The sequence below is a fragment of the Macaca nemestrina genome, chromosome 10 (assembly GCF_043159975.1).
Source record: "Macaca nemestrina isolate mMacNem1 chromosome 10, mMacNem.hap1, whole genome shotgun sequence".
Lineage (NCBI taxonomy): Eukaryota > Metazoa > Chordata > Mammalia > Primates > Cercopithecidae > Macaca > Macaca nemestrina.
In genome coordinates, this window is record NC_092134.1 from 143,169,525 (window position 1) to 143,188,249 (window position 18,725).

Below are 18,725 nucleotides of genomic sequence, written 5' to 3' on the forward strand. Positions count from 1 at the left end.
GAAGACTTACCTTATCTTCCCACACCCAAGTCTCCTTTATGGAAGACGGGGGTTCCTAACCATGGGACATGAGTGCATTGCCCTGGGGTAAAGGAATAGTACTGCTGTGGCCAGGGGAGAGCAGCCTGAGAGGCTGAGGGCATCCGTGTCCTTCTCAAATCCTCACCGAAGAGATGCTCTGATTTAAGGCGGGCCCTCCCTGCTAGGAGAGCAAAAGAAGCTGCACCGACACAGTTTGCTCAAGTGACATCTTTCAATATAATCTCTAAAACTCTATGAATTGAACAGATAAAATACCTCTGGGCTATTTTGTTACAAAATATTTGCCATTTGGATTAGTTGCTGGGTGGAGCCACCCTGCCTTTCCCTAGAGAGGTTTCTCTCTTATGGGCGACGGGTGTGTGGGGAGAGGGTGCAGCAGGAGGGACGTACAGCAGACACAGGGACGGACAGATAGATGGTCATCAGGGAAGCCTAGTGGGTACAGAGACTCCTGGCGGGCCGTGGGGACTGGTGGCGCAGGGGCCCGAAGACGCAGGGCTGATCAGTGTGTGCTGGATCGACACCCGTGGAGACAGGCAGGCAGGCTTCCAGGACAAGCTGTCAGCAGGGCTTGCTAGAGACCTGGGGGTGGGATTTCCCCAAAAGTGGGTGGAAAACTAGTTTCATCTCCCATTCCAGGCTCTGGAGTTGGGGCCAAATGGATCAAATCAGGAGAGGGACCCAGATTTCCCAAAGGTCTGGAGTGGATAGAGTGGGGCCATCTTTGGGTGATTGAGTCTGGGGCTCAGTCAGCACTCTACTGTCCCCGCAACCTTGGGAGAGCAGGAAGGCCTAAGAGCACCCACTGGTCCTCTGGGGGGCTGGAGGCCCTGCTCTGTCTGCTGCCCTCGGGAGGGAGCAGGAGGCTTTTCCCAGGTCCCCGAGGTCTAGGCTCTGGGGACAGCGACGGGGACGGAGAGGAGGCCCAACCTTGGCCTGGGGACTGAGCAGGGAAGGGTTACAGATGTTGGGCACTTGCTTCCCCTGACAGTGAGGAGGGCAGCTGTGTCCTGCCCCAGGCCCTCAGGGATTGAATGCCCCTCCCAGCTCTGGACTGGCTCCATGGGAAGCTGACCCCAGGCCGGGCTGCTTCCTGGAGGCTCCCTGTGCTGCCAGTGGGGCCCAGGGCAGCCACTGCACCAACCCAAGGGGTGGGCCTCTGCCCTGGGCAGGGGCCCTGAGGTGCCTGAGAGTCCAGTTTCTCAGATGGAGGCCCACATGCGCGCCAGCCCTGACTTTTGCTGGTTCCAATTTGGAAGATCTGGGCTTCAGCTGAGGTGGGAGGGAGGGCCTGGGGTTACTGTGCCCCTCAACAGGGGAGAGGGTACTTTGTAAGCTTGAAGAGCTATGTGAGCAGGGGACAGGGTCCTGCCTGTCGTGCTAGGGCTGTCTGGGACAGTGTCCCTGGCCCCCACCCCCTAAGTATATTTAGCTCATAGTTCCTATTCCCCCATACCTAGCACTCCTGCCTCTTAGTCATCGTTTTCATTCTATTTTCAGCTTCCCTCATTTTAAGATTCCTCCACTCCCATCCCCAGGACTCCTCCCAAGTCCCTGACACCTCCTGTCCAGGCCTTCACTTTAAGGGCGATCCCTGCCTTGGCTAAGGGCATCAAAGGTGTCTGAATTTGTGCACCCCATCTGTTGTCTGCTCCACTCTGAAATGCAATGGCTGGAGCATCTGTTACCGAAAACAGAGGAGGGCCACAGCAGCAAGGACACGGAGGGGCAGACGGGCTGGCAGCCACAGGGGAGAGGGCAAATTGGCTGCAAGTTACGGAAACTGGGCCGACAAAGACAGGGCCAGAAATAGACTCACTGGGTGATATCACAGTGACGTCTGAGTGACCACACACACACATACACACACACACGAAATGAAACTAGGTCATCTGGAACCTCTGAGAGCCGGGAATGATCCTTGCTTCCTACTGGCCTAGCTACTGCAGGTGGGGCAGGGCAGGGGAAGGGTGGGGAGATTCAAGTCCATGTCACACTTGACTCATGTTCACTTCCTCTCCCAGGAGGCCTTAACCACAGGCTCCAAGTGTGGGGGGACCTGCACACAGGACAGCAATGAGCTGCTGGCACAGAACTGGAGCCTGGCCAGGCTTGGGACAGACACGTCCTGATAGGGCCTGACTGGGCAGGCCATGATACGGCTCCTGTAGTCTCTGGGGTGGCTGCCTTTCATCTTCCCCAGGCTTGAGCTCGTGGGGCCACCTAAGGCTGGCTATCCCATCTTGCTGGGCCCTGGGAGGCCAGTGAGCCATGCTTGGGCCTCCTTTGCAATTTTGAGGGTCCAGGGACTCTTGGGCACCCCTGCTGGAAGGGGAGGTCTAGAACCTTCTAGGAGGGGGAAATATTTAAAGGCTGAGGGGTGCAGGGGAAATGCATATGTTTCTGGAGCCCATTTTTCTTGCTTACCTCTGCACCCAAGTCCCTCCTGGAGGCCACAGACTCACACAAGAGGGAGCCCTGCCTCGCGCCGAGCCCCATCTCTGCTGGGCAGATCACTGCCCCGTCTCCACTTCCGCTTGCTGGGCAGATCACTGGTCTCCACTTCCGCTTGCACAACGGAAGGAACGGCCTGGTTCTCATGCATGTTTATGTGCACATGCCTGTGCGCACACGGCACTGGCCGGGTATTAGCTGGGGCTGGGGAACTAAGAAACTCTTTAAAAAGGTGCATTTTGCAGATCCATGACCTCACAATCCTATGACCCTGCTGAACTGACCCGCAGAGCGCTAAAGTGCTCCTCTTCCTGCCTCCCTTTCTCCAAGCTTTTCTGGAGTCTGGGCAGCTCCTGAGGAAGCAGAGGCCCCGGGAGGAGGGGAAGGACATGGTCAGGGCAGCCAACGTCCCTGGGGACCAAGGAGTAGCCTCCTGAGAGCGCCAGGCTTGGGGGTGGGGGCAGCAGAGAAAGCCCCCACCCTCACTTCTCCCACCTGTCCCTCCAGGGAGCGGGACCAACCCTCCTCCCCTTAGCACAGCCACGGAGGCACTAGTTCTGGGCTGCGAGCCAGCCGCCTTCAGTCTAGTGCTCCACTGCCGGCCGGCCCAGCCTCATGCTGCTGCCCCATGGCCCGAGGCCCCCAGGCACTAACAGACTCAAAGCCTGCAAGCTAGTTAGAGCCTCAGCTCCAGTGTCTTCAGTCCATGGTCCAGGGGGAACGTGGCGGCCAGGGGAAGAGGAGGCCTCGCCGGGTCTGGCTGCGTAGGGCCCCGGGAGAGTGAGGTGTGTCTTCAGAACTGGAGTCGGGGTGCAGCTGAGAAAGGGAAGGATGTTGGATGAGGCAAACCCAGGTGCCAGGATTGGGATTCTCTTCCCAAAATGATGGTGATCAGTGACCAGGAACGCATCGTGCCAGGGTGTGGGAAGCAGTGGAGGGGCAGCCCAGGCCCCCCAGTGGCCAGCCCTCCCGGGGCAGGAGGGGAGTGGGGCAGAGTCTACACCAGGCTCCTTGAGCCACTGGAGTAGCGGCGCCGGTGCAGCAGGGAGCCTGGTGGACAGAACTGGTGAGGGTGGTTGTAGGGGGGCGGGGGCGGGGGCAGCGGCGGCTGATGGATGACCTTGACCGGAGAGCCGGGGCCGCCCAGGGGTGTGGAGCCGCAGGAGTCAGAGGAGGACGAGGTGTAGCAGGAGAGAGCCTGGCTCAGCAGGGGCTCCATGCGGGCCAGGCAGGGCTTGTCCAGGACAATGACCTTGACAATTTGCTGGCACTGCACCAGGGTGCCCGGGGGTGTGGGTGGCGGCGGCGGCAGCGACGGGGGCTGCTGTCTCAGGGGGCTAGGCGGCAGGTCTGGCGGCGGCACCGGCGCTCCCCTCTCGGCCCCCAGCCCGGAGTTGTGCTGGGACGTTTGAAGCCTGTTGTGAATTGACACCTAGTTTAGAAACAGCCAGAGAAGCATGAAATGTTACAAGACTAATTCCCAGCTGCGAGGACAGGCTGCCCTGAGCTTCCCCTGGCCTCCCTCCCACTCTCAGCCCTCACTCTGACCCTCTCTCCATCTCTCTACCCGCAAGAAGACTGGGTTCTGACTCTGGCTTTTGCCCAGGCGGGAGAGAGGAGTCGAGAGGCTGGCATGTCCTGCCACTGACTGTGAGCGGCGTCGCACTGTGGCCTCAGTCTCTCCATCTGTAAGACGGGCTCTGCGTTCCTCTGCCGCCTGACTTCACGGAGCTGTTGGGTGTCCCTAGGCCATGGGAAAACTCCTCCTCACCTCCTTTTCCACCACACTCTGAGCTTGAAAGCAGGGGCCATAGTCTTTGCCCCTCCCCACCTCCTAGGAGTGTGTTGAGGCAAAGGAGGGCAGACCCAGGGACAGGGCCAAGCATTTTTGAGCCTTTCATGTCTCTCTGTTCCCTCCAGCCCTGTTATAGAGGAAGAATCACTGGTACCGTTGACGTCATAGAGGCTTAAACCCCAGAATGCCACAGGGTGATCTGGACCTACCTGTCCTCCCAGACTCCCCAAGGCCGTGACCCTGCATTCGAGAGCAGCCCAAACAGCCGAGGCAGAGTCAGCTCCCCAGCTGTCATTCTGGCCCAAGCTGGGTCCTGGTTAACTTGCCTGGCTGCAGGAGGGGATCCCCAGAGAGGGCTCCAACCTTGATCCCCAAGGCGGGGCATGAGCCTCCGCCCTCAGACATGGAGGTCACTGTGAACTAGCCTGGCCTCTCCTTGCTAGCAGCGGGAGGTGGAGGAGATGGGTGGAAGGGAGGCTAGAGGATTCTGGAAGGAGAAGGATTTAACTCCTCACACCGTTCCACCCCCAAGCTCCCCTGCCCATCGCTATGACACCCCACAATCCCCTCCAAACACCTGGGTCCTCTGGGGGAGGCTGGGACCCTCCTCCTCTCTGAGGATCTTCCTATTGGGCTGAGGATCTTCCTATTGGGCTGAGGATCTTCCTATTGGGCCGAGGATCTTCCTATTGGGCCGAGGATCTTCCTATTGGGCCGAGGATCTTCCTATTGGGCCGAGGATCTTCCTATTGGGCTGAGGATCTTCCTATTGGGCTGAGGATCTTCCTATTGGGCTGCCATCTGTCCTCGGGCAGCACCACCTGGGGCCGCTGCTCAGAGCGCCGAGGGGGAGACGGAAGCTGCAGGGGAGGTACCTCATCCCAGGCCTAGACCCAGCTGGCCCAGCCCAAAACGACCCCGGAACCCTAAACCAGCATTTCCTCACCCTGTGTTTTGGCTGCAGGTGCAGTTCAGGGACACCCGTTCCCGGACCTGTGTACTCCCAGCGGGCAACTTCCCTCCTGAGGCTCCCCAGGCCTTTGTCTGCCCCTCAATATTCACGAGCCCAACTGCCACACTGGGCATGTCGCCGGCTTTATTCTTCCTTCTCAGCCTCCAACCTCAGCACATTTTCCAGGCCTGAGGTCCTCCCCCTAAACCAACCAAGGTTCCCTGAGCCCCTCACTGTCCTTCCAAGACACGGCAGGTACGGAGCATGGCTGGGGCCCACCTGCCTCTGGGGATCCCTCCAGGGTCCTCACTCAGGCAGAAGCCGCTGGGGGGCACGCGCTCCTCCCCCTCCTGCTTGTGTTCTGAATTCCTCCCCAGGAGACACGGGGCCTGAGACAGCCAGGACAGGCTGTGCTCATCTGCCTCCCTCCACCTGGACGTGGCAGCAGCCCTCCCCAGCCGAATGTCTGGCTGTCCCAGTCCAGATCCCCTGAGCAGTCCTTCTTCTCCCTGAGGCTCCCCACGCAGCGCCCGCTCTGGGCCACAGCCTGCGCCTCCCGTTTACCTCCCCTGCTCTGGTCCCTCCACTGCACCCCCGGCCCCATCCCAGTCTGGATCCTTTCTCTTTAGTGGTCAGTGAGTGTAAAGCAGGAAGTGACAGCAAAATGTCCTCTCCTCTGACCCCCTTCTCACCTCCCTGCTCATGAAAGAATGAATGAGGGGAAGGGGGAGACAGAGGATGGAACATGGGCAGCAGGTCAGAACAGCTCAGAGAAGATGGAGAAGCACCTGCCAGAGGGGCTTGGCCAGCAACGGCAGAGAGAGGGCAGAGGAGAGAGCGCTTGGGGTCCAGCTGAGGCCATGGGAGGCGAGGCTGCCCTCTGCGCAGGAGAGCAGAGGCTGGCGGGGCCCTGGAGCTAGCTGAGGGTGGCAGCCTTGCAGATAGCCATATGCCATTAGGCAGGGCAGAAGGGAGGAGAGCGTGGGGTTGGTTGTCCTCCCTGGGTAGCTCAGGCTAGGGCAGGGCAGGGCTGGCAGAACAGAACAGAGGGCTGGGCACGGGTGTGCTTATCTGCAAGGCTCAAGAACGGGCAGCTGCGGAGGATGGGGAGTGGAGGGGGCGGGGAATAGAATACCCACCCTGGGGGCTTGTCAGCTGCTGGGGCAGGAAGCTCCTCCTTGTAAAGGTGCCTCCTCCAGACACGGTGTGGGGGGTGGAGGGCCGTGGGAGAGAGAGAAGACACTGAGCTCCCCTGGGGTGTCCTGCTTCTTCCCAGGGCTTAGTCAGACTGGTGGGTAGGGCACCTTAATAAGACACCTAATGGGGCTCCCTCCGGCTCGAAGTAGGGGCTGGGAAGGGAGGTGACTATATGAGCAGCTGGTGGCTCCGGGAGGCCTGGCAGGAAAGGAGTGGAGCTGGGACTCACTGGGGTGCAGGAGGACCCAGTGGGAGAGGGCTGGGGCTCACGAGGCTTGTAGGGGCATCTGCACGCTCCTCCCATAGGTGGCACTGTGGGGGTTTGGCAGGGACCAGCTGCTGCTGGGTCTTCTGCAGTCCCTCGCTATGTGACGTGGAGATGGGCAGCCTCCCCTCCACCACAGACAGTCTTCAGGTTTATCGCTCTTACCCCAGGAAAGCCCCCAAGACAGCCCCACCCTACTCTGTCTCATTTTCTTTTGCACACATCCCCACGCCATGGCCAGCTTTCCAGATGGACCAGCTGTTCCAGGGAGGAGCCCCCCTCCCTCCGGCCCCCAAGTCTCAGTTCTCCAACCTGGCCCCAGGTGTCCAAGAGGGCAGGGTCTGCCCCAGAGGTGATCGTTTGGGGCCTGGCCTGAGGGGTGACTCTCCGGGGGAGCCCAGGCTCCCCGCTATGGAGGGTGGGAGGACTTGGGGAAGGGGATGTGAGGTTCTCTGATACAGCAAGTACTGGGGGAGCAGTGAGCAGTGAGCATTTCCTGGGGAGGTGGATTTGGGGGCACACAGGAAGGATGGCCCTAGGGTGTCATGAGCTCCGTCTCCACTGTGTTAGTCTGGGAGCTCAGCCTCGGAGGGCAGCAGGCTGGGGAAAGGGGAGAAAGAGCTCGAGGCTTAATCAGGTGCTGGAACAGTGGCATTACCCATGCTAGCAGTAACTTTTAATTGTATCTCTTGAAATTGGTAAAATGGTGAGTCGGGCTGGGGAGGCATTGATTAATACCTGAGAAGAGAAATAACAGAGACGGTGAGAAGAAGGACAAGGGGGCAGGGAGTCACTCACCTGGGCAACCAGGGCTCCACTTACCTCCACCGTGCTCTCCGCCGGCTTCTCCCTGAGCGCGGCCTCCCTTTTGGCTTTGAATGCAAAGAGCACAGGGCTCATTCTCTACTGGCTGAGAATGAGCTACCTGCCCCTCCCCTGCGCCCCTCAAGCATCTCTGCAGCTAAGACTTGGGGTCACGCTGCTCCTCACTGGGGCGGAGATTGGGAGTCCCACTCTGCCACTTAGAAGCTGTGTGACCTGGGCGAGATGCTACATCTCTCTGGGCTGCCACAGACTAGAAGATCTCTGGCGCTCTTTCTCATGTTGGCATTGTGGAATCTGATTTACCCACAGTCAAAGCCTCCCCAGTACGAACTGTGAAAGCTGGCTTGGAGGAGGCCTGGGTTGTGGGCGCCACGTTCATCAGCCTCCGTGGATCACAGGCTCCTTGAGTGTGAGCCACACTTCTTTGCTCCCAGCCCTGCAGACTGGCTGAGGGGGGAGGACCAAATGGGCTGAGGCCTGCACAGCACTCACCGCAGTGCCTGGCACAGTAAAAGCCGATAATGGCTCTGTAATTACTCTGAGGGCCTTCTGGCTGGCCTGGCACAGCAGCAGGGACCCTGCGGACCTCCATGGATAGCTCATTGGCTCTTTCTGGCTGAGTCACTCCCGGCTTCCACCCCTACCCCCACAGGAGCCCCTCTCATTTCCCAACCCCTGGGGGTGCCAGTTTCCCCCTGCTGTGCTCAGTCCTCTGCTTCCTGCAGCAGTAGAAGGAGCTGCACCATTGTCTGGGAATGAGACAGACCCAGCTGTGGAAGCGACTAAGGGACACGTCCCTGGTCGTGTCCCTGGGGACAGGCATCTGGCAGGGAATAATACGCAGCTGAGGGCTAGCTCTGAGGCTAGCTCTGGGGTTTCACAGCTGAGAAAACAAGCAGCGACCCGTGCCCTATGACCTTATAGAAATGAAGAGGCCAACTGAAATCAGGCCGCGTGGAGAATTATGGACGCACGATGGCAGGTCAAACCCATATAGGGAAGATTCCATCCCAGTGAGAACCTCTACAGAGCAAAAACAGCCCCATGTCCTGCTCGGAAAGCGAATCTCATGTCCTCACTGCCGTAACCAGTCCCCGCTGCCGTAACCAGTCCCCGTGCTGCTGCCTGTTCCAAGTCAGGAGTCAGGGCCAACTGTGGCGGGTCATGGACCGCGTGGAGGCCACTGGAGTTTCTCGCTATGATCCTGGCTTTCCAGTGCTCTGCACAGGGCAGCAGCCATTCGAGAAGTGTTTGTTGAGTGTAAGAGTAAGTGACTGAGTTAACTAATTGGTGGACAGTCGTGGATGGCTTGCTGGGATGTCACTGGAATGAGACTGAATTCTCATGCATCTCTCCTCGTTCTCTTTATTTGGGGCTGGTGGAGGGGAGGTGGTGGAAACTTTTCCTGATCCCCTGCAGGTGGGGGTAAGGTTGGGGTAGGAGGTGGAAGGTAGGGGCCCTTGGGGACAGAGGACGCAGGTCTAGGGAACCTGGCTGAAGGAGGTGCCACCTCTGGAGCCAACTTGACTTGGCTGGAGTGAGCAATTCAACTGGAGAAACCATTAGAGAAGTGGAGTTTGAGGGTCTCTCTGGATTTGGGGTGGGCTGACCTGAGCCAGGGATTAGGGAGTGCTTTTGCCTCATTAGTGAAGGGACTGTACAGAGAAGAGCAAGATCCAGATCCTTCTGGTCACCCTGCCCTCTTATACTGCCTGGTTGGAGAGTGCTCCTCATGGGATTTCTCTTGACCTCGTCTCGTCAAGACAGCCTGGCTGCAGGAGGGAAGGCCTCCCTGCTGGGCCCGGGATGCCAGGACTCTTGCCTGACTCCTCCAGGGCAGACAGTGACATCTCACATAGACTCCAGAACTCCGGTGCAGTTTGCAAAATGGACAGACACATTTCTCTCTTGCCTTCCTCCTTACTCCCACCACTAAAGCCCATGAGATTAAAGAAGGCAAGCCTGGCACTCCTCAGCAGAAAGAAACATGCCATGGGAACGGGCAACTCTCCCTACAGATTGCCCAGGACCCACACCCAGGGTCCCTGAGTGGCCTCCATGGGGGCTGGCGCCCTGGGCAGAGCCGAGGCTCACCTGTCGGCGATCCTTGCTTTGACTGTGGGTCCCCCTGGGCTCCGCTGGGCTTGAAGGAGAGTGTCTTTGTTCCCTGCTGCTTCTCCAGCTCCCCTAAGGAATGGAAAGGCCCGTGAGCAAGAGAAATCATAACCTCAAACACACAGAAGTAAGGGAGGAAATGAGGGGCAGGCAGGAAGGGGAGGAAGAAGCCGAGAGGTCCCAGCACATGCTGTGAAACACGGACCTCGGGTCTGGCCCCACCACTGAATAGCAAGTAAAATACCCCCTCGGAACCACGGTCTCCTCATCTGTACATGGGGATGATCATATCTGCTTGAACATCAGAGAGGCACAGAAGAGGCTGATGTGAGGGAGGTGAACTGCCTGGGTTTGAATCCTGGTTCTGACACTCCCTGGCTGTGTGGCTTTAGGCAAGTTACCCAACCTCTCCATGCCTCACTTGAGAGGACAGCTGTGCCCGCTTCAAGGTGTCATTAAGAGGACTGCGTGGAGAAATACACATAAAGCACTGAGGACAAGGCCTGGCTAGTGACCCGTACTCCATAAGTATTAAGGTGCGTGTGAAAGTAATGGCAAAAACCGCAATTACTTTTGCTCCAACCTGTATCAGTTTTGTTACATTGTGTGAGAAGCACCTGGCACAGCAGAGTTTGCTGACAGGGGTGACACCTCACCTCTCCGCCCAGCACCTGGGAGGATGGAGCCTGCCTGGCCGGCTGAGCCTCCACAAGGTGTTCAAAGCTCTCCCAAGGAGGAAAGTCCATACCAGGGGTGTGGAGGTTGCAAGCCTGCAGGGCCAGGACATCTGTCTAGGTACTCAACTTTAATTCCTCTCACCGGATTGGAAACCTGTTCCTTCTTGTTCTTCTCTCAGTGGAGCTACAGAACTGCCGGCTGCCATCCTTGGAGATTTGACAGGATTATTAAATCACTCCTCCTGCTTCTCTTTTCCAGGAGACATAACTCAAGTTCCTTTTATTACAGCTACTCTCCTGGGCTCCATTTTCAGTCTCTCTGGTTGTCTAGAAACCAGGGACACTGAACTGTAGGCCCCCAAACCAGAACAATTTGTCCTGATTGCCTAAATCACACCATCGATCAATGCTAAATATTTTTACTGCACTGAGAGTTGTTTCTCTCCCCCAGAGGGGCTCTCTTGGCTTTGGAGAAATTAGCATCATAATTACAAGTGAGGAGTCCTGGGCCACTGGATGCAAACCTTGTTTTGTCACTGACTGCGAACTTGGACAACTTCCCTAAGTGCTTTTAGCCTGTTTCCTTATTGTAAAATGAGGAAAATAATGCCCGCTATGGAAAGCTGTCGTGAGAATTAGTCCAGTGCCTGACATATAATAAGTCCTCAATAAATGGTAGCTGATACTGTTTTCCGTTTTCTTTTCTGTAGAGACGAGGACTTGCTGTGTTGCCCAGGCTGTTCTTGAGCTCCTGGGCTCAAGCAATCCTCCCTCCCGAGCTTCCCAGAGTGCTAGGATTACAGGTGTGAGCCACTGAGTCCAGCCCATTTTATTTTATTTTATTTTTCCTGGCTTCCTTTCCTCCCTGTCTCCCTGGCCTGCCCTTCCTCTTCCCTCAGCTGTTCCTTCCCTTTCTCTCCAGTGAAGACTAAGAGCCAGCATGAGCCTTTCTTCCTGCTCTTTTACCCTTGAAGCAGCAGGAGAGGATATTCACCTCCTGACATGACAGATTCTGACACTGTCTGCTCCTCTGGGACTTTGGGAAGTGGGGTAAATGCTGTTCCTGCGCTGACGGAGGAAGGTGCCTCTCTCACCTATGCTGGTGCCACTTGGTGTGCTATGGCCCCCCAGGGCAGTGCGGAGCCATCTGGGACAGTCAGACAATGAGAGAGGTGAAGCCATTTCAAGGTGCTTTCTTGAAAATGCTCCAGAACAACAGCAGGGGTGGCCTCTCTGGGGATCCAGTGCAGCCCTTGAAAAGAATCTGTTTGTTTCAGCACTGAACTCAAATAAGCCAACAGATTGAAGGAAGGGAGTTTATATGCACCCCTCCCCACCAAGCAGTTACCTGAGTTCTAGAGCCCAGTCTGATGGATCTCATTTTACCCCAATTTAGATTGTTTCCTTAGAAAAAATAAACAGAACCTCTTCTCTCACTCCTGAGTGAAAGTATAGAATCAAACGTAAATGAAAATGACAGCTCCTCCACTTCTAACATGCACAACCTGGACACACGGCTGAACTCCTCTGAGCCTCAGCTGTAGAGTGGGGTCAATGCACCTACCTTGCAGTGTCACTATGATAATCCACAAAATAGAAATAAACTGCTTAGCGTGTAGTAGGAACCTCAAAAATGATGATTCAAAAGCACCAGCCTGTCACATTGATCCCCTGCTCAAAATCTCCCCCTGCCTTTCCTAGCGCCTAATGGGCAGATATTAATTTAGAAACACTTTTTAACTAAGTGGCCATACAGGCAGTCCTGAAGCCTATTTTCATTTTCTGTTTTCGTTTCTGAATCTGTTATTTCGTCCTCCCTTAAAGGCTATCTGGAGCCTCTGTGATGCTTAATCAGTACAAGCTTGTAGGTGGGTACAGGATGCAGGCCCTTGCTGCTCTTCCCTTAACCCCAAAGCGGACAGTAAACCACCTGGACATACAAGGAGACCCACATATTCTCTAAAATGCCTGAATGGAATAATCTAGAATCTAAGCCTTCCTTAGAGGAACAGAGACTACTGTAAGATGAGGGATAGTAAGAAAGCAGCCTAGGCTCTTCAAAAGGACAATGTTTTAAAGAAAATAAAGTGGAGGGATGATTCAAGATTAAAAGAGAGTGAAGAAATGAGGCCAACCAGATGCAATGTACAGACTTGGGCCACAGCGGGGGAGGTAACAGCAGACGGTTTGGTGGGAAGAAAAGCACCAGAGCCCCATGGGCCTGCCTGGCCAGCTCGCTTGGTCATCCTGGTAAAACATAGCAGAGCTCTCTGTTCCAAGAGGCCCACATGCAACCCCACGTGCCGGCTGATCTGTGTACACATGTGTGTGCACTCTAGCAAGCCTCACTTTAATTGTGAAGAAACATGGAAACTGGTGCTCCCACCCGGGCTGTGGGAGTGTGGTGTGGTGGGGCCTGGAGATGGGGAGGGTCCGAAGTGGGGCCAGGGCAGGGCTGCGCTGCTCCCTGGAGTCAGGCATGTCTGTCTCAAGCTACCCCTGTCCCTTGCTGAATGGGAACCCCCACCAGCTGCCTCGGGAAGCCTGTGTCCTTACACTCTATCCGGATCTGCTCCAGCTCTGTCACCTCAGCAATGGACTCCTTCAGGTCCTCCACGAACTTCTGCATCTCGTCCGAGCCCAGGGCACAGAAATGCAGCACCTGCTTCCTCTCGGAGCCCGAGAGCGGTGTCACCACTGTGATGCCATGAGAGTAATCTGGAAAGCAGACCCCAGGCCCCCAGTGGGCTGTGAGCAGCAGCAGCTGAGGGCTGGAGCCAGCCAGACATGAGGAGGGCACGGGGTCTTGGGGGCACTCATGCCTCTATCCACTCTGCTGTCCAGCACTTCTCCCTCAACTCGCCCCAGCCATTTCATTCATCCATTCTTTCTCAAAGACTTACATTGGCTGTCAAAGACTTACACTCGTTCTCAAAGAGGTGGAACTGCATGCCCAGCAGGCCAACTGACTTGCAGAAGGTGTATGTGGAGGAGCTCTTCTTCTTCGGGCAAAGTTTGAGAATCTGTTCAGGAGAGGGAGATAGACATGTGCTGATGAGCAGACAGTCATGGAAACATGGATGCACAAACACCCAGGGGGAGGCATGATCACAGAAGTAAACACATGCAGTGATGAACGTGCACATACAGATACAGATACATACATATATGTACACACACTGTACCAAAATGTGCGTCCTCACTGCACAAAACCCTACAGTCATTATTCTCTCTGCACTCAGAAGCCAAGCCACGGAGCCTGAGCTGGTCTGTAAAACCCACCTGATGTGATCCTTGCCTTACTCTGGACTTCTGCCCAAGCCACGGTGTCCTCCCTTCTGTAGCTTGAGAAGGGCAAGCTCGGTTCCACTGTGGGCCCCTCGCATACGCTGTTCCCATTTCACAGCTCTCCCGGCAGCTTTTTGCACAGCTGCATTACTCTCATTACTTAAGTCTCAAATGCTACCTCCTTAGAGATGCCTTCCTGGACCACCCCCTCTAGAAAACAAACCACAGCAAACCCAAATCCAGCCCTTAACTCCAGTCACTCTCCGTACTATCACCTGGTTGCAGCCTTCATAGTGCCTTCCCCCAATCTGATATTATCTTGTTTGTCTGTTTCTTAATTATTTTCTATCTCCCTCCCCTACTGAAATGAAAGCTTATTTTAGTAAAGTCATCTGGTTGCTTAATAAACAAATTTCTATTCGGAGACTTCTGTGAGCTGAGCCCTGGAGATACAGGAGAACTCAGAACAGAGCCCTTGCCCTCAAAGTGCTTATGGAATGTGGAGTGTCACAGTGTCCATCAGGTGATCAAATAATAAAGCATAACAGCAAAAAAAAAAAAAAAACAAAACCAAGGTGCTAAGTGTTTTGAAGAAAATGAAATAGGGTAAGGAATCAAAAGTGATTTGAGACTTGAATGAAAAGAAGGAGGCCAGGAAGGCAAGAGGAGAGTGCAAGGTCTGGAGGAGCTTCGCAAGCAGCAGCAGCAAGTACAAAGGCCTGGCCCACAGAAGGGAGGCGGCTCACAGGGCTGAGGAGAGGGCAGGGAGGCAGATTAGGGGAAGGGACACGTGGCCTAATGTGCACTCCAGAGAGATCACGCTGCTGCTCTCAGGGGGTGAACCCTAGAGGTGGGGAGAGCCGTGTGGAGGCTGATGTGGTTCACTGAATGTACCAGGCGCACGCTAAGACCGTAGTAGTGGAGGTGGTGAGAGGTCGTTCAGGCTTGTGATCATTTTAGAGGCAGGGCCCGTGCATGGGAGAGGCAAGCCCTGTTCCAGTCCTGCTCACCAGTTTTCCAGACCTACAATAATGCCTGGCACAGGGTCAACACTGATTAAATATTTGTTGAATGGATACTTGTTTTCAAAGAGCAAGGAACGAGTGTCTGTGGATACAGATGTACGCATGTGTGCATGCATGTGCACGCGCACACACACACAGATAAACCAGCCTCGCCTAGGCCCAGGGACAGAGCATGCTCCACCTAGGTAGGCCCTGTTCCTCCCAGGCCCTGGGGTGTGAGGCACAGCCCTGTGCGCTCCCTGCCCTGTGCGCTCCCTGCCCTGTGCGCTCCCTGCCCTGGGCTTCCTGTAACGTGGAGAGGCCAATGGTCTGGGATCTAGTTTGTTAACAGTTTGTGCAACCACGAGCAGATCATTTGATGTCTCGGTGTCACGACTTATTAAGTAGGAATTAGCATGTTTGCCTGAGCCCCCTCACGCCCACGGTGTGAGAGCACCATGAAGACAGATCCGTCCCACGGAACAGGCATTCCGTCTGAAACCTCTGGGCGTCCTTTCCTGCCCACTTCAGGGACCCTGCCCAGGCTGCTCAGGGCAGCGGGTAGCCCCAGCCCAGCCCAGTCCCGGAGCGGGGGGCCACTCACCACCAACAGGTCATTGAAGAGGAACACCTCCCTCTGATGAGCCGCCTGCTTCTGCAGCTTGTTCACATCCGTCACCTCAAAGAGCCGGCTGCAGCACACCAGGCGGCGGTGGGGCACCGACAGCACCTGCACGCGGGCGTGGCGCTCAGCGGGAGAAACCAGAGGCCTCGAGGCCTCCCCAGCCACAGCGCCCATTTTCCAGAAGAGGAGACGGGGACCCAGGGAGAGGGGAGGGGCTCTCCGGCTCTGTGGAGGGAGAGGGGAGGGGCTCCGGTTCTGTGGCGGGAGAGGGGAGGCTCTCCGGTTCTGTGGAGGGAGAGGGGAGGGGCTCCAGTTCTGTAGAGACGGGAGGGGAGGGGTTCCGGTTCTGTGGAGGGAGAGGGGAGGGGCTCTCTGGTTCTGTGGAGGGAGAGAGGAGGGGCTCCGGTTCTGTGTCGGGAGAGGGGAGGGGCTCCAGTTCTGTGGAGGGAGAAGTGCGGGGCTCTCTGGTTCTGTGGAGGGAGAGGGGAGGGGCTCCGGCTCTGTGGAGGGAGAAGGGCGGGGCTCTCTGGTTCTGTGGAGGGAGAGGGGAGGGGCTCCGGCTCTGTGGAGGGAGAAGGGCGGGGCTCTCCGGTTCTGTGGAGGGAGAGGGGAGGCTCTCCGGTTCTGTGGCGGGAGAGGGGAGGCTCTCCGGTTCTGTGGAGGGAGAGGGGAGGCTCTCCGGTTCTGTGGAGGGAGAGGGGAGGGGTTCCAGTTTTGTAGAGACGGGAGGGGAGGGGTTCCGGCTCTGTGGAGGGAGAGGGGAGGGGCTCCGGCTCTGTGGCGGGAGAGGGGAGGGGCTCCGGTTCTGTGGAGGGAGAGGGGAGGGGCTCTCTGGTTCTGTGGAGGGAGAGGGGAGGGGCTCTCCGGTTCTGTGGAGGGAGAGGGGAGGGGCTCCGGCTCTGTGGAGGGAGAGGGGAGGGGCTCCGGTTCTGTGGAGGGAGAAGGGCGGGGCTCTCTGGTTCTGTGGAGGGAGAGGGGAGGGGCTCTCCGGTTCTGTGGAGGGAGAGGGGAGGGGCTCCGGCTCTGTGGAGGGAGAGGGGAGGGGCTCTCCGGTTCTGTGGAGAGGGAGGGGAGGGGCTCCGGTTCTGTGGCGGGAGAGGGGAGGGACTCCGGCTCTGTGGAGGGAGATGGGAGGGGCTCCGGCTCTGTGGAGGGAGAGGGGAGGGGCTCCGGTTCTGTGGTGGGGCCTGGACTTGACTCTCATCCTTCTCTCTCCTCTTCTGAGGCTCTTTCCCTCACATACTCACCCCATGTCCCCAGGGCTCATCCCTGTCATGCCTCTTGGGGAGCACAGCCAAGGAGAAGGGGTCCACTAAGCCACAGTAAATGAGGTGATAGAGGGACAGGAAAAGGACATTGAGAAGAGCTTTCAGGCTGTTCCAATCCAGCCACTGTCAACCTGCTTCCCTCTATAACCTTGAGGGCATCCCCTGTCCCAGGCAGCAGCCTGCAGATATGACACCTCCACCCTTTCTCTACTGCACAGATGCAAGTGTGCAAGCGCGAAGGGATCACAGAGACACCTGGTGTCTACTCCAGCGTGTAAGACAAACCAGTTGCTTGCAACCAGACAGATGCTAAGACCTCAGCAATAAAGGCTCTCAAAGCAGAAAACGCTGTCCCTGCACAGACTGGGTGGAGGGAGCCTAGTGCAGAGCCTCAGAAGAGGTCTCCAAACTCTCCCAAACTGTCCCCTGAGCCAACAATATGAGGAGGAGGAACTGGAACCCCCATGACATCCTTTATAGTATAAAGTGTAGCCGACAGAGAAGGCCCACTTTAAAAATCATTGCAGGCTTGGAACATGCTGCCTGGGACACAGGTCACTACCAGTAAGGCACCTCTATGGTGATGCCACAGCGTAGAGCCTATTGAGTCAATTTCCTGCCTTCTACTCATCAGGACCATCCAGGAATGCCTAGTAGTCATGCTGTCCTAGGAAAGGGATACTAAATCTCATCTGACCACCCAGATGCTTCCACCCTAGACCACCAGGCCATGCTTCTTGACATCTCATCTCAGATTGTCTTGCTGCAGTATCTGGTGGCAAGAGGCAGTGAGGAAATTAGGCAAGAAAAAAAAAGATGCAGTGTCTGGCATACAGTAGCTACTCCATAACTATTATGTGAATGAATACGAAGAAAGAGTTTCGGAAAGGTAAGGAGGAGAATGGGAAGAGATGCCAGGAAGGAAGGAAGGAAAGGAGACAGAAGATAGGTGGCTTGTGGACACTCACTGTCTTCATGCCCACGATGGACTTCTCCACCTTGGTGACGTACGTGACGTGGTCCTCATTGGACTTGAGCTCCTTCTGCTGTATCCTCTCATAGATGCCTACCACCAGCTCCCTGGGGATGTCAGCGCCATCGTCCACACCTAACAATGTGGAGTGGGCAGGGGTGGTGGTGGGGTTGGGAGGGAGGGTGTCAGAGCGCTGGAGCCAGACAGAAGAGACCCCCATCCAGCCTGGAGCTCCCCGCGGGTGGTCTTGATTTTTGCCATGCCTTCAATGCCTGGTGCCTCATACCCATTCAATTAAGAACAAGTTCCTTAGCCAGGCACCAAAACTAATGATATGATATGGCCCCAACACCCATTTCCTGCCTCACCTCCTGATGTTCGTCAAGCGGAGTCTTTGCGCCCCCCTCCCAGGCCTCTTTCCCAATGGCCAAATGCCACCTCCATGTTCCTGCCAACCCTCTGTGCCTCCGCAGTTCTATCATCTTCCTTGTGCTTGTCTCACCCCCCAGCTCCGCCCTACCACTCTAGCATCACAAGGAGGTTCTGTTTCATTCTCTTTTGGATCTTCCTCCTCCTGGGTTCTCCCCTCCCCTCCAGTGGGAAGCATGGAGTTGAGAGCTTAGTCTTTGAAGGGATTCCTCCCTCACTGGGAGCAGTGGGGGAGCAGGCAGACCCAATGGCAATGCAGGCGAGGACACCCCGTTCCACCTCCTGCTTCATAGTAATGATAAAACTCTGGCAACAAAAAAACACTGGCAGGAAATATGCCAAAAAGCAAACACATTTCTTTTGGAGAAACAGGCAATTAAAATATCTTCTTTCTACTATTTCCAAATCTTTCTTTAATGGCTATATGCTTCTTTTATGATGGAAAAATTAAAAATAAAGCAACTTTGGCAAGCATCTCTCAAAGGAGTGTTCCCAGCTACTGAAAGGACACCATGCCTTCTCTGCACAGCTCCCTGCCTGTTCTGGCTTCTTCCACATCTGATCTTGGTTCTTAAAGTCAGGCAAATGAGCCATGCAGCAGTCAAGGAGGCTGAAGGAAATCAGGCTGTGGGTAAGAAAAAGCAAGGAGAAAGGCTGAGTATATGGATGCCTCCAGTTCAAGGTGGCAGGCTGCATGCCTCTGCTGCTTCTGAATACTCAGGAGAAAGGAATCTTGTAGAAAAGCATAAACCCACAAAGACAGAACAGGAACAAAGGCACAGGCATCCCAGGACCTGGAAAGTGGATAACTAAGTG

General features: G+C 56.1%; 1 protein-coding gene across 10 annotated transcripts in view; it reads right to left on the reverse strand.

The window, feature by feature from the left end:
• Positions 1-234: 234 nt before the first annotated feature.
• The window catches only part of LOC105463799 (IQ motif and Sec7 domain ArfGEF 3), a 113,247-nt gene continuing 94,756 nt past the window's right edge, over positions 235-18,725 (reverse strand). Inside the window, exons 8-15 of one of the 10 annotated variants that reach the window (XM_071072400.1) lie at positions 17,476-17,615; positions 15,219-15,344; positions 13,246-13,345; positions 12,879-13,040; positions 9,625-9,717; positions 7,528-7,577; positions 6,383-6,436; positions 3,774-3,911 (exon numbers count right to left, since the gene is read on the reverse strand). In XM_071072400.1, the coding sequence (XP_070928501.1) occupies positions 6,395-6,436; positions 7,528-7,577; positions 9,625-9,717; positions 12,879-13,040; positions 13,246-13,345; positions 15,219-15,344; positions 17,476-17,615 (713 nt within the window). In that variant the 3' untranslated portion in view covers positions 3,774-3,911; positions 6,383-6,394. Of the gene's footprint in view, positions 3,929-5,372; positions 6,437-7,359; positions 7,444-7,527; positions 7,578-9,624; positions 9,718-12,878; positions 13,041-13,245; positions 13,346-15,218; positions 15,345-17,475; positions 17,616-18,725 lie in introns of those variants that run through there. The other 9 variants (XM_011711107.3, XM_071072401.1, XM_011711109.3 and 6 more) reach the window with 9 other exon arrangements.